This window comes from Haplochromis burtoni, unplaced genomic scaffold (genome assembly GCF_018398535.1).
Source record: "Haplochromis burtoni strain Fernald_Lab_line unplaced genomic scaffold, NCSU_Asbu1 Contig_238, whole genome shotgun sequence".
Lineage (NCBI taxonomy): Eukaryota > Metazoa > Chordata > Actinopteri > Cichliformes > Cichlidae > Haplochromis > Haplochromis burtoni.
In genome coordinates, this window is record NW_024582599.1 from 641,710 (window position 1) to 657,048 (window position 15,339).

Here is a 15,339-nt window from a genome sequence, read left to right on the forward strand (position 1 = left end):
CCCCTCCACCACCACCTCTCCCACATCACCGAGCCCTTATTTTCTCTCCATCTCTCTTTATCCCTCCATCTTCTCTTGTCAATAACTGTCTCGGGGCTCAGTGACTCATCTCCACTTCTCTCTCTGTTTGGTTGGTCGTTTTGCTTTATTTCTCTTTTTTGCCTCCTCATCTGTCTCACGGACTAAATATACTAAGACCATAATCCTCCCTTCTGTCTCTCTCTCTCTCTATCTTTGGGCTGCTCTCTCCTTCACGATATATAAGCCCACTGTTGACAGCGTCGCTTTCTACTTCCTTGCACATTTACGCAGGTCTTTTCAGATGGAGATTAACAAATAACGTTTGTTTTATTTTTTTGTCAAAGGGTTTATGCAGCCATTGGCAATGTTATGCTGCAAATTATATTTCAAAGGCCTCCCTGTAAAAATAGATATCAGGAAACAGCAGAGCCTCAGTTGGGACTTCACTGCTTTCTCTTAATGGGCTCTCACACAATTTATTCAGTTTAAGCAGCTCTGTATATAAGGAATGGAACAAAAAGGGAAATAACTTATCTTTTAACAGATATGGTAAATACATAATTGTCATTATTATTATTATTACTATTATTATTATTATTACTATTATTATTATTATTACTATTATTATTATAGGAAGCTAATATATCTATCATTTTAAAGAACATCACATTTAAAGAATGACCACTTTCTAAACTACCTCATTTCATGTGCGGCTTTGCTGTAGAATGACAGATTACATGCTGCTGACATTCCTGAAGCTTCAAATAGTACCTTGGTGTATAGCACAGGTATAGCACATCTAGCTGATCTGTGACTAATGCCACTGACGTGTTTCTTCACTTGATGTTTCATACTTTATACTTTAAGGGTCTTTGTCTTGAAGTATTGCACACATCGAGGTAAATGTTGTTGTAATTTGGTAATATATAAATCTACCTGAATTGAATTGTATTGATAATTATTTTAAATACCAACATCTGATGTCCATACATGTCATTAGTATCGTGCTCTGGTGATAAATTCACATAAATTTCATACTCACAAACCATTTCCAAATAGAACCCGACCACGCCAGCAATACTCTTCATAACTTCTTTGTCACTTACATTTGCCACCTCCCTGTCATTCACAGCTTCCTAATGTCCTGCAATGTACATATTATGCCAAGACAAAAGCAAGCTCGAATATAATAGAGCCATTGCCATATGAAACAGAAGATGTCTGGAACCACCAGGACTTCACCAAGAGTTGGCATGCCATCACCAAGCATAACAAGCCACTAGAGTATTTAAAAGTAGAATGGGAAGCAGAGCCTTCAGTTTTTTGAGTCAGAGGGAAGAATCATTTTGCAAAATACAGAGTGAAGAAAACAGAGTGTGATACTTAATCTCTGTACAGCACAGTAGCTAACTGGTTAGCAAAATGGTCCTGGGTTTAAAGTAGGGCCCTTGCATGTGGAGCAGGCAGGGTTTACTCAAAGTTAATCCTCCTCTCATTGGGTCCTTGAAGAAGGCATGGGTTTACATCTGGCCTGGGTCAATAAAGGATATCAACACCTATCTGAGTTTAGCACACAGCAGAAAAGAAAACACTGGCCCAGCTTTGGGGAAAGTCTCTGCTCATCCTCGGCTGGCCCCAGGCTTATATCTCACAGAGCGTCAGCGGAGAGACCTGAACATGGCAGCTCTGTCTGCTAAGGCAGCTGTTTACCTTGTAGACTTGGTGCTTATAGCAATTACAGAATCATGAATGAAAAACACAATAAGGTGTGCAGAATTGGAGTAATTTCTATTGTGTGAATGTGTGTGTGAATGAGTGAATGGAGTGTAAAGCGCTTTGGGGTCCTTAGGGAAGTAAAGCGCTATACAAATGCAGGCCATTTACCACTTCTATTGTATACTAGTCTAAGGAGCTTTATTTATGCTGTAAACTGGTATTTGCTTACTGCTTTTGGTGGATGGAGGTGCTTATCCAGTTCCTGTGAACTCCCCATGATGAGCACTTACTTATAAATGACACAGAATCATGACTGTCTTAGTGGATTCACTCTGAAATCTTTGTCTTCCCCTGCAGCAGCCCTCAGCAGCAGGAGCTGTTTGAGCTGGGAAGCTCCCAGTGTGAGTGTGTGCGAGTGCGAGTGTGAATGCATGAATGTGAATGACAGCATCCTTCTGTTTTCCCTAGATACATGAGGGTAAAAATAAAAGCAGATGATCGAAATCACTGTGTGGCGTGACCACTAGGTGTCACTAAGACTCTTTGCAGGGTCTGCTGGCCTCAGCGAAGGCTCCACTGCGGCTGAAGTTTAGTCACTGTGCCATCGTGCTGCTTAAGTGCCAGGCTCGGATAATAAAAGCACACTGAATGATGCCCTGGTGCCTCGTGGCTTTACAGAACACCCTGTGATGATATCTGCCGGTGTCTGCCTGCCTCTCTGCACTCTCTCTCTCTATTTGAGGTAATCATGAGATGGGATGGTGGGATTGCATTGGAGAGCCAGCAGGCCTGAATTACTGTGTGCATTTCTGTTCACTGTGGGCAGTTCTATAGCTTGGTGTATGTCCACTTTTGTGTAGTGCAAGCTTCATTTCTCTGAAAGGTCAACTTTGCTGAAAGGACATTTTTGTCTTAGCATTTATCTACTCCCCTTGTCGCTACTTGTTGGCTACATGCAGCGATGCTCCAATGAGGGCACTGCATGTAGCCATCCTGGTGCTTGTATAATAGGGTTCTCTATCCCTGCTATACACTAATCTACAAAGTTTTACATATCATCTTACCTCAAAGTACACCTTAGCAGCCACAACATTAAAACCCACCAGAGAAGTCCGTAGTATTTATGATCTCAGTATGATATCCCATGTAATCTTCAGTTCTGGGATTCAGGTGGATTTATTTTGACAGATATCACTTACCCAAACCTTGACTAAGCACTAGCCTCCTCAAAGCAACCAGCGCCCAACATTACACTACAAATCCTGCTCAGGAAAAGCTCATAGAAAACAAGGCATCCTCCCAGCCTCCAAACTCCCTAGATATCAGTCTGATAGATCCTCTATCATAGACTAGCATGCACAGAAAAGCCCTGAACAGCCCTTAAGAACCCAGAATACCCAAACAATACATCGCTAATGCCTCACACACCACAGTATAAACACAGAAAACCACAACCATCTTGAAAAGGCATTTTTATTGTGTAATGATCTCTGTGCAGACACGTTAATAAAAGCCTGAAACAGTGCAAACCCACGGCTCGCTGTAAAAAGTAACCTGGCTGCCTGCAGGTCCACCTTTGCATGTGTCTTGGATCTCCTTCACCACTTTAAGTTTGGCTCTGTATAACAGAAACAGACTTTTCTTTTCTGGATGAGAAAGAAGTAGGAAGGTTTGATTAAGCTTTCTATACTTGAGCTAGGGGAAAAAATGGTGGTCCGATTTCATCTGTCAGAAATATATTTCAGTGATCGTTTGCAACCTAATTATTAGTTAGCATACTAATATGAGCAGGCACAGTCAGAGCAGGTTAACTATTATTCTAAAGATTGTTTAGGAGGCAGACAGATGTTAGTCCCAAAATTTAAGCCAATCCATCCAGATGATGTTTGTACGAGCGAAAGGGAATCACCTGCAACATCTGGAAACACTATGCTGGGGAGTGATGCAAAATCTGAACTAAACCTTTTCATGTAAAGATTCGCTGTGTGTTTGTAAAGCTTTGTTTGGCCATGTGCATGTTTAACAGGTAAGATACTGATGGTCCTTCAGGGAGCAGTGACTCAGGCTGACCAGCAGTTCATTTGGTTTGGAGAGGAAGCAGGTGTGTTGAGATTACCTCTGTGTGGTTTCTGTTGTGTGAATGTATGTGGTACATATTGGACCTACAACAAATGGCCAAAGGGTCAGTGGTGAACGCTGAGATTGCTTCCATTAGGAAAAAAACGAGTGTTTCATTGTGTGTACGGACAAGTGTGTGTGCAGAATGTGAGTTTTTAGATGAGAGGTATATTATTACAGGGAGGATATGATGAATGAAGAGAGAAAAGATAACAGGGAGAACAGGAAGGGAGGACAGAGCAAAAGGAGAGGATATTCAGAGGAAGAGGGGGAAGAGATGACAAAGCGTTCCCAAATAAAGGTCACGATTGCCAGATAAAAGAGGGAGGAAAGAACAACTCATAAGTGTAAAAATAGAGGTTAGAAGAAGTGAGAGAGAAACGAGGGGAGGCGGAAAAATAAGCACAAGGATTCCTGGACAATGATCATATAAAATCTCAGCCAAAAGCATCTGTTTGTCTTTGATCAGAGGTGCACAGGTGTAAAGGGTGATGGGGTTTTCACAAAGGCGAGTTCTGAGCTCGCCACCATGTTCACCGATTTTAAAATCTTCAGCGGGCGCAGAGCTGAAATATTCAGAAAAACTCTAACTCTTCTCATAATTAGCATACCTAAGAAGCTTTGCATTGATCTGCAGCTGCTGGAAAGAACACACAACAAATCTAAAGTGTGTTTACACACAGCGACCTGACATGTCTACCTGGATGCAAAACTGTGCTGTCATTACAAATGCAAACTTGTATCCTATGACTGAATCTATCCACACTTACCATCAGCTTTTCTTCCTTTGTGCTTCCCTGCAGGCTGCATGCCTCATTTCTATTGGCTGTGACAGAGTTCCTGAGCTGTGTGCCGTGTGCTTACGCTCCACAGTGACAAACCATGTTTGAACCACATAATGCATGGGAACAAATGAGTTTCAGAGGGCAGGAGCACCATTGTTACATCCTGTGTGAAAGCCCCTTCAGCCTTGCAGTGTTGCATTATGGGTCTGTAGCACTAACGCTGCCAATCTAGAGTTTCTTTAAGTCTGATTATAGTATGTCTGTTGGAGTGAGTCAGCTGTAAATGAATTTCAGAAGGCAAATTTAAACCATTAAAGCTTCTGACTGGTCAGGTTTAAACACAGAGGAAGATGAGGAGTTGGCTTATAATTTGGGATATTACACTGCGTTTCCTTTTATCCATATATGCTCATTCTGTATGGTTTCATCCTGATGTAATACTGAATCTGCTAAATTTAACCACTACTGAAGTGTAGCCATGTAAGCAGCGTAAAGGAAAGAGAACTACTGATGAGGAAACTAGTATCAATGACCTGAAACGTAGACTACCTGAAATTTAAAACACTGCACGTTCCACAGTTACAACAGAACTGCTGCTCTTTCTACTGAATAAGAAGACTTCTAACAAAGCCAAAAAAAGGAGAAAGTTTGCAGCCAAATCTTAAAAGCAGAAGTGTGTGTCTCCTGAGCACAAATAGGGAGAGGGACATAACGGCTGAAGGCTCTGTCTCCCATTCTACTTTCCCACACTCACTCAGGAAATCACAAGGAAGCCTAGACTTGGCAAGACGGTGACCCATGTCTGAAGCATTACAATACAGCCAGTGCTTTGAAAATACTGCAGAACCCCAACCTCCAAGAATGGACTTGGGACCAGAAACACGGTCGATGTGTAATCACTTAACATGCAGACCATAACCAACACTAAAGGAAATCATGTATGAACCTCTTTAATGGTCTATAGGAAGTAAAACCAACCCACATGAAATCACTGCATGCTACGTTACATTTAATATTAAAGGCAATGGCAGCAAAGAAACCCAAGATTGGAAACGAGACAACACGTTAAAGAGCTAATCTCATTTTTTTTCCCTGTAATTTTCGTTATGAAATATTATCAGAGAGAGACAGAAATATAAAGGTCTCAGACCACAGTGGGCACGTGAACCACAGGCACCGATGCCTTCTTCTGCCTTTTTGGTTTAACAGCGAATGAAGATGCCCACACCTGAGTGTTAGTGTCACGCTCCATCCCTTGAACTACACACGACCAATCTTTCAATTCATACAGAGATGAAAAGAAAAGAAATAGCTAATAAATTGTGTGAAGAGGAGAGAATCCCCGAGCGCTTTGAAGGATACGTCGAGATAGGGCATACATCTCAATTTGGGAGTGAAATTGGTAGCAGAAATATCACAAGATAAAGAGAAAAGCTATAGTGAAGGATAGCGTGCAAACAGAACGACCTTGATCTCAGAAATGAAAGGAGCAGAAAAGAGATAGGAAGCATCAAAACAAAACAACTCATTAAAATCAGACAAATAACGATGGAGCAGAGAGAGGAGGGACACGGAGGAGGAGACAAAACTGTTTGCATTGGGAGGGACAGGCAACAGGAACTGAAAGAGACCACGTGTTAGTCCGAGGTGCAGAGACAGCGAGTAATAAAGCTTCAAATAGTTTCTTTTCACTGTCAAATAAAAGACAAAAATAGCTTCAGTCAGAATGCTTCTCAAAAAGAAGAAATCAGCTGAGTTTACAGGATCACCTCTGTGCAAAATAATGAAGGATGTTAGTAGTGAGTGAGAATGTATTTAAAGGTACCTTTTGTTTAAAGTCTTCCTAAATGAACTAATAAAAGAAATAACTGCTAAGAACTTATGTTAAAAAATACACACATTTTTCTGTGTTAGCTTAATACACATTTCTAAGTCTGCTGAATACATAGGCAGCATGATGGTGCAGAGTTTAGCACTGCTGCCTCACACAAAGAAGCCTTCGTGGAGGATTTGTTGTCCCTGTGCTTGGTGGCTTTTCCCCCTGACTGCTTCAGTTCCCTCCCACAGTCCAGAGGCATGAATGTTTAGTGAACTGCTTGCTGAGCCGGCTGTAGGTGAAGCTCTAGGCGGTCAGATCAGAAGCGCTAAAGGTTACTGTTGCATTAATGTACGTAATTGCCACCAGAGGTACACAGCTGGCCTCTATGAGTTTCAGGGTGCAAATACCCGCCCACTGTCGACAGTCAACCTTAGAAATTATTGACTTAGTTACAAGTGGGTGTACCTATACAGGTAAAATAAGGTACACTGTGATTGTATGGGTCACACAGATGTTCTGAGAAGTGAAGCTGAAGTGATTGCATGAGTCATGTCACTCAGCTGTGAGAACAACCTGTCGCTCATCTAAGAACACGCAGAAGGTCATTAAAAATAATGACATAAAAACGTAAAAATACTTCAGGCACCAGCAGCTGCGCTCTCCTCCGCTACCTCAGCTACCTCCTCTCCTGTAGTATGAGATCACATTCTCCTTTCTAAGGAGTCATTACTAATTAACTCTGAATTGAAGAGATTAGCTCATTCTGGAGAAAAATAATCCCCAATTATTTACTCGGGGCTTAAAGTACGTAAAAATTTTGAGTATTAAAAACTCAAATTATTTAATGTCACTTTGATGAATTCATCGACCCTGAACTTTAGCTTGTATGTGTCTGAGCAAAATTTCTGCTCATCTTCAGTTTTTTGCACATTCAAAACTAAAAACAGTTCAGCTATGGCTCTGACAAGATTTTGCAAATGTTTCTCCCAAAGACAGAAAAGAATCCCAAAAAAGAATTAAAAAAGAAATAAAAGACATTTTAAATGGACTAATCTAATGATGTGCATCACCCGGTCACGTCTTTTTACTTTATTAAGCCTTATGAATGAGCCAGTGTAGCAATGCATCAGTGAGATGCTCACGCTCTAATAAGCAGACTGATAGCAGTAGGTGCATGTTATCAGTTCACAGTGTTATTGTTATAACACTCAAGAAAATATAAAAAAAAAAGTGACAACACTGATATCATATGAAATCAGTTGAAGTGCTGAAACTTTGTGCAGGTCTGCAGCACCATCGTCCGACTGCAGCACCCCACTGAGCCGGCGCTCTTGTGCGTATTTCATCCATATGAGTGACTGCTCATTAAAGTGCATTTTTTATTGGAAGAGCTCGGTGTTCAGTCATGCAAGCTAAATGAACCTTGTCCGCAAGGTTTATTAAAGCAACTTACAGCCTGTCCTCTCCATCACTTTCTCTCCCAGCGCCCGCCTGCCGTACATTTCAATTTCAAACAAACTTCAAATGAAACTCTCTCTTCCCTCATCTCCCTGGCAGCACCATATTTAACTGAAGTCTTTTCTTACAGGGGCAGCAAAAACCATTGACCGTTGAGCTCCTTGCTAGATGCATGCACCTGTCCCACCAGCTGTCCTGCTGTCAGATATAGAGTTTGCACCAGAGAAATACTTTGCAGCAGAGCGGCTAAGAAAGGGAGGTGAACTGGACCAGTTGTGACCACAGGTGACCACACAGCCAAAGATGTAAAAAGGTACAGTGGTTAGCACTGTGACCTCACTGAAAGAAGGTCCTGGGTTTGAATCACCAGCTGGCAGAGTCTTTGTGTTCCTGCTGCGCTTCCTGTTTGAATATGAGCAGTGTGTAAGAAATCAAATGTATGTTTAGACTGAATGTCAGATGTTAAATTAGCAGAAATGAACTTTCACAGGTTGACTTGTCTAATGCTCTTTTGTATGTGACTAATTCAAATACTCACCAATGACAGGAGCTGCTCCTCGGCTTAAAGTGGAGCTTGGCTCCAGGCACCAGCAACAAATTAAAAAAGAGGGGGAGGGAGGTGGAGTATTGGTTTGGGCTTAGAGATTGGTGGGCTGTGGGTTGGACTGTTTCTTGTGTGTTATTGGGAAATGTCATCGTCATGGGCGGGATTTAAGTCCACTACAGTCGTCCCTCGAAGAGAAGCTCCTCCCATCCCATCTGTCGACGATGACGGTTGGGAGTTTCTATTAATGCCTCCACCTGGAAAAAAGAGTCAAATTATTGAATGACTAAATGCGGCGTCACCTCGCTTTTCTCAGCATCTTACCTTGCCCTGCAGAGGAGGACGATGGAGGCAGAGCAAGGATGTTGGCTCCACCTCCTCCTCCGTTGGTCTGGGAACAGACGTTGGCGTGGCGTGCGACAGCTTTCTGCTTGTAGTGGTTACTGTGCAGCTTGTACTTCATCAGGAGAATGAAGATGAAGACGAGGACAGAGGCCACGATGATCCCCCCAATGATGATGATCATGGTACCACCCAGGAACTAGAGGAAGAGTACAACAATCATGAGCACTCTTAAAATATCTAAGTGGAAGAGGGTGATCCATGATTTCTGAGTAGTTTTACTGAGATGAACCACATTAAAGGTGAAATCACAAAAGAAGCAAAAAGAAATAAAGAACAAAAAGCTGAGGTGTCAAAAAGCAGGAGAAGCAACAAGCTAAGCAACTTCCTCCTGTTAAACTTACACATTTATCGGTACTTTTCTGATGTACTGCAATCAAAGCAAAACTCTGTTAACATTAACATGAAGAAAAATAAGGTGAAGGACGATATGAAAAAAACAAAAAATTAATTAGAAAAAGAAAACAGCAAAATAAAAAAATAACTCAATTAAATGTAATAAATTAAACAAAAATCAAATACAGTTCAGTAATTAAAGAGATCTGTATGTCTTTTATTGTATTTTTTCTGTCCTCTGCAATGATCTCATCATCTATTCATTTATTCGGTATTAAGATTTATTACCTAACATTCAAACCAAACCAAGGACATAACAAAAACATTTTTCAAAGGCGTATGTTGGATTTTTCTGAGAACTATCAATAGTCCCCGTCCTTTTAAAGCCAACTAAAAAGGACAGAATGGGAAGAAACTGAACCGATTACTCTTGTTTTCTTTTTAAAAATAATATGTTTATTAAGATTTTCTGATATATAACGGGGAAAAAAGAACAGACAAAGCAACAACAAGGGCAAGAACACACAAACAAGGCAAAAGATTACACTGCAACAACAAAAATATTACTTCAACACCAACAATAAACACAAGTAGAACGCTTGGGTGGCAGACTGTTTTTTGTGACCGATCAGAGAGAACTTTATGCTTTGATAAATGATCTAAAACAGGTTGCCACACATCAAAGAACTCACTAAGTTGGTCCTCTAATGTATCCCTAATCCTCTCTGCGACAAAGCAGTCAGTTCTGCTAACCACATTTTGATCTGAGGCACAGTGTCAGACTTCCAGAGGGTCATAATCATTTTCTTAGCAACTACCATTACGAATAAAACTGTAGTTTGTGCAGCAGGGCTGAGGCGCAGGAGGGAAGAGGAAGATCCAAACAATGCAGTTATTGGGTCCGGCTCTAATGTGCAATTGTACATATTGGAGAAACATATAAACATTTAAAGATATCCATGGTAAATGGTAAATGGCCTGTATTTATATAGCGCTTTACTAGTCCCTAAGGACCCCAAAGCGCTTTACATATCCAGTCATCCACCCATTCACGCACACATTCACACACTGCGAGCCAGTAATTGTAGAGTTTGGGACATGTCCAAAATAAACGAATAAGAGAGCCTTCTCCAAGTTTACAACGATCACATGTAGGACTAACAGAAGGAAAAATCCTCGACTCTTATTTTCACTAATTCTAGAGGGTGACGAAAAAATGACATCTTCCTCGGAAACATCGGTGGCCATTTTTATTTTTATTTTTTTAAATTAAAAGTAAGCTTGCTGCTGATTTTGAACCATGTCACAGGTCTTTTGTTGTCTTTTTACATTGTCAAATTCCTAATTTATCAGCTGGAAACAGCGATCCTTTATGAAGAAAAAGATCTGATATCATCTACAACATTTTCCTTTAGTTGCCCATGATTGTGACACATCTACAAGCTACACTGTAACCCATCCTGACCCCTGTTGCTCCTTTCACATGGTCTGATGTATCCAGTTCCATGTTCTGTTGTTATTGGTGTCTTCATTTCTCTGTATTGGCGATCTGTTGCTTTCCAAAAACAGATCCATAAAACAAATACTAATGTTCTCCAATACAGAATTCCTTGAGATGACAGGTTTTTGATCACATGTTGCAGGCAAACTTGAAATGAGCTCCAGATAAAAACAACAAACTACAGTGGTCCTCTCTGAGTTTCTCAATAATTTACAACATGCATGTTCGTCATTTATCACTGATTAGTGAGACAGTGCTCTGAAGCAGACAGCTCATCAACTATATATGATTCAGCAGAAGTCTGATCAGTTATCAACTGGAGTAACAGCTGATCAGACACCTGCTACACCTCAGCACACTAACCTGGTCTCGTATAGAGTGGCAGCGTCCGTATTCTGACTCCGTTGTGAAGGACACACAGCCCACCAGCTTAGTGCCTGTCAGCGCGGTGATGCCATCATCGTACACGGCCAAAACGCACAGCTCGTAATCCCGCGATGATGCCAGATCACTCAGCTGGAAGTACTTGTGGTTAGCTGGGATCATCCTGAAAGACAGAAAGACAATTTGATTGTTTTTCCCTGCCTTTGGTGTAAAGAGAGAAAAGATCACAATATTTCTTGTAGCATTTTTAGACTTTTCCTTTGAAATGTTTACCCGTTGTGAGTTACCTTCAATAGTAAAGGGCCTGGTGTCAGTTAATAACTCGAAAGATGAAGCAAGAAACTCAGGATTATCACGCTAATTTGAATATACACAGAAAAGACAGCACAGTAAACCCCACTGAGGTCAGTTTAAACACCAAAGGCATCAAAACATTCCTTTCACTTTTCACTACGACGGATAACCAGGCTGAAACTATGAACTGAGCTCTGATGCAAATCCGTTCATTACCACAAAATATTCAAGGTTTTTCTTCCACATACAGAAGCTTCCCAATAAAACTTATTGTATATTACAAAAATATGTTCACTGTAAATGAGTGGAAAACGACTCAACCTTCCTCACACTGGCAGCCTCACCACCCTCATGTTACATTTGCGCTCCAGTGGAAGTTGAGCCTGAACTTTGGTAAGCATAAAGTCATGAACCTTTATTATCTTTAGTGCAGCTCTCCTGAAAGAAAAGCCTGCACAGTCCAGAGCATTTTAAAAACCCTCAGGGTAAAAACCAAAAAGAAATGAAATTGGAACATTTTCCTGTCAAAACTTTGTTAATATCTTTTTTCCAAAACTGCCAAACTGATTATTTATTATAATAAACTTAATTAATGTAGGACCTTCAAAAACAGAGTGTACAAAGTAGTCTAACAGAAAAGCAAAGAGAGGAATGCACACAAAGTAAAATAACAGCCACAAAGCCACGAGAGGTGAGAAGCAGAACTTTAAAATGAATTCTAAAAACATCCACGGAGCCAATGATCAGAGTTGATGTGACGCTAAATCAAATAAGGAGCTGAGCTGCTGCCTTATGAACTAATTTGAGGTAAAAATGAACCTCAGTAGTCATGCCTTGAGAAAATGAATGCATGAATGACCTTTTACAGGTTTGATTCTATGAGTTTAATTCTAGAGATGAATCTTATTTAGATGATACAAGGCTGGATAACCTTTTTGAAATGCATTTTAAAGCCGGCGATTGGTTCAGCATCTCCAATGAATGCTGTATTTGGCTGTAATGGTGGAGAGAGCTGAGAGTTAAGGTAGAGCTGGTTCTTTATTGCAGTTCTACTCTGAAGAATCCAGAAATCCAGATGATCTGGGCCACACGAGAAACTTTTGCTTCCTCAGAAAGGCGTCTACACTCGGCATCAGCGAGTAGACATCATTCAGAGCTGTGAGTCTTTCACACCAAAAAATACAGCTGAGGTGGTTCAGATATCTGGACATTTTGCCTCCTGGATACTTTATTGGTGAGTTGCTTCAGGCATGTTAAACCTGAAAGAAATTTTGGGGCAGACTCGGGACAGACTGGATGTCTTTTGGTTTAGACGTATCTCAGTATCTGAGTGTGACGAGCTGAGTGGGAAGTCTGGGCATCTCTGCTTAGACTGAAGTCCTTGTGACTCAGACCCAGAGTCAGAAGATAGATGGACAGATTGATGTTTCAAAGGAAAGAGCTAGACCACAGATAATCATTTATCTATGATAAAAAAACAAACATCTCATCTGTAGACACATACCTATAAATTAAGCACTAAACTGCTACTGTGGATTACTAAAGGCCGTCAGGCAGTAGCAGTCCATTCTTAGTACAACAACACCCTGAACTAAAAATATATGAGCACACTGTTTATTAATTTTGTGACATTTTAAGTGCTGATGCTACTCTGCTGTATGTGGTGGACTGTTGTAATTTATTATTATCTTGTTGTTCCAAAAAAAAAGAAAGCGATCACATTCCCCCTATATCAGCTTCTCTTTGGTGGCTCTTTGTTAAATCCAGAATTTAATTTAAAATCCTTCTCCTTGCACACAAAGTCTTGAATAATAAGGCCCCATTATATCTTAAAGACCTCATAGTACCATATTATCCCAATCGAGCACTTCACTCTGAGATTGCTGGCTTACTTGTGTTTCTGGAGTTTCTGAAAGTAGGATGTGAGGCAGAGATTTCAGCTATCTGAGCCCCCCTCCCTCTCCAGCTCTGAGTTTGGATTCAGGACACACACACTCCCTCTTTAGTTTTCAAAGGAGATTTAACATGACCATTTCCTGATAAAGCTTATAGGTAGCACTGGATCAGGTGACCCTAAAGTAGGTCAGCAATGCTGCTGTAGGCTCAGGCTGCTGGAGGATCCTATGATGCACTGAGCGTTTCATCTCCTCTCACCTCTTTTCACTCATATATCACTGATGTATGTCATTAAATTTCGTCTTCTCTCTCCCATAGTCTGTCCTTCCTCCCCATGCTCTCCTTTGCTCTGTTCCTCATGAACACACTGGTTGTTCCATATACTCTTAACGATACCCCCTGGTCAGGTGTGTCAGCTCTATATGTTTCCTGCTTTTGGAAAGCTCAACACCGAAATAAGCACAGCGATGACATCGCAGATCTTTGCTGTCTAATCAACACTTGTTGGTTCTCAGAAACACATCACTGATACGGATCGCAGCTTTTCTGGGTGTAATGATTTCTGTTCCCGATTTGCTGAAGAGAATGAGAAGTAGAAGTCTAACACAATGTTCATGGTTTCCAATAATACGAAAAGCAAAAACTGAGGTAAAAAATTGAAGTAGAGTGAATATACACACAGAAGAAAGACAGACAGCGCACAAGAGGAGAGGGATGTTGCTTTTTCAATTGTCAACCTGAAAATCAAAGGGTATAAAGGAGAACGAGATTAAAGACAAAGGAGAGATGAGGAAGACGGTGGGGAAGAGAGGAAAGAAGACGATAGGAAACGAACAGAGAGGAAGACACTGAACAGAAGTCATGAGAGAGGAGACAACAGAGAGAAGGAGAAAGGGCTGAGGGAGTGAAATGTGAAAAAGAAATGTCACAATGGAGGATGCAGAGACCCAACACAAAGAAAAAAATATAGAAAAAAAAATACTTTCATGTAGAAATATGAACAGAAGAAGGTCTAGAAATGATAATAAACAACTTTACAGTCTTCAGTCAAATTTAAGGGTTAATTGTTCATTTATAACTTACTTAAAATTAGACAAGAAACAGCTGAAAAGCACACAGGAGTATCAAAAGACTATCAAAAGAAGATCAATAGTTTCCAGGATTAGTGATGTCTCTCCAACAAAATCTTTTCTAAAGAAAAGACACTTTTTTAGTAATACTGGATGACTGTTTTGTGAGTGAAGCAGCTGCTGAACTACAAACAGCAGAGCTAGCTGTGGAAATACTAATCCCAGCTGAAATGACTCAAACACTAAAGTTTTTTGGACACAGGTTTGGTTCAAATATTCAGAGATTAGACTTTTACAAGGAGGTAACTCTGAAAATGGCAGCCAATGCAAAACTGCCTAAAACAACATTCTTTTTAATGACCAGCAGGGGGCGATAGCATTGGTTAAAAAAGTGAAAGTGAAACTGTAGAAACAATACAGAAAAATAACCAGGAAAACGAGGGTGTCATTGCAGTCAAATAAGGAGATGCAGCAGTGTATGTTTTATATCTTAACATTACTAGCCTATGATTGTGGACCATAAATCATAGGCTTTGTACTGTTCTCAAGGTACAAAAAATAGGGCGGAGACTATTTAAATCAAGTGTGCAAACTTGTTTCACTCGTCTAATTGTACTAATGTTTGCAACACACAGTTTACTGCTCATTGAGTTTAAATTTAACAATAAAAACAGTGCATTGATTTGGTGGCAACTCCTGACACTGACTTTGGATCCTGCCCTGAAAACGATCAGAACCTGATGGACAACAGGTTCAGGAATTCTTAATTGTGCTGTTTGCTTCTATTCCAATCAGCGCTTTAAGGTTAACAAACCTGCTTTTTTTTTCTTAATAAAGTTTTTTTCTTTGTTTTTTAACAGTCACTCAACGTTTCATTTCAGCACCATGGACAGCGCACAGAGTTTTCACAGTGACCTCAGCTAACGCAAATGTTTTTAGTGGTGAACTTACACAGATTCAACTGCACACACACACACACACACACACACACACAC

At 40.5% G+C, this 15,339-nt stretch overlaps 1 protein-coding gene across 5 annotated transcripts in view; it reads right to left on the minus strand.

The window, feature by feature from the left end:
• si:cabz01090165.1 (uncharacterized protein LOC100333421 homolog) overlaps positions 1 to 15,339 on the minus strand; it is a 308,652-nt gene that overhangs the window by 6,398 nt on the left and 286,915 nt on the right. For all 5 annotated transcript variants that reach the window (XM_042227017.1, XM_014338648.2, XM_005937960.2 and 2 more), the window contains 3 exons: positions 11,064 to 11,247; positions 8,786 to 9,002; positions 8,456 to 8,718 (listed from right to left, as the gene is read on the minus strand). In XM_042227017.1, the coding sequence (XP_042082951.1) occupies positions 8,597 to 8,718; positions 8,786 to 9,002; positions 11,064 to 11,247 (523 nt within the window). In that variant the 3' untranslated portion in view covers positions 8,456 to 8,596. The remainder of the gene's footprint in view (positions 1 to 8,455; positions 8,719 to 8,785; positions 9,003 to 11,063; positions 11,248 to 15,339) is intronic.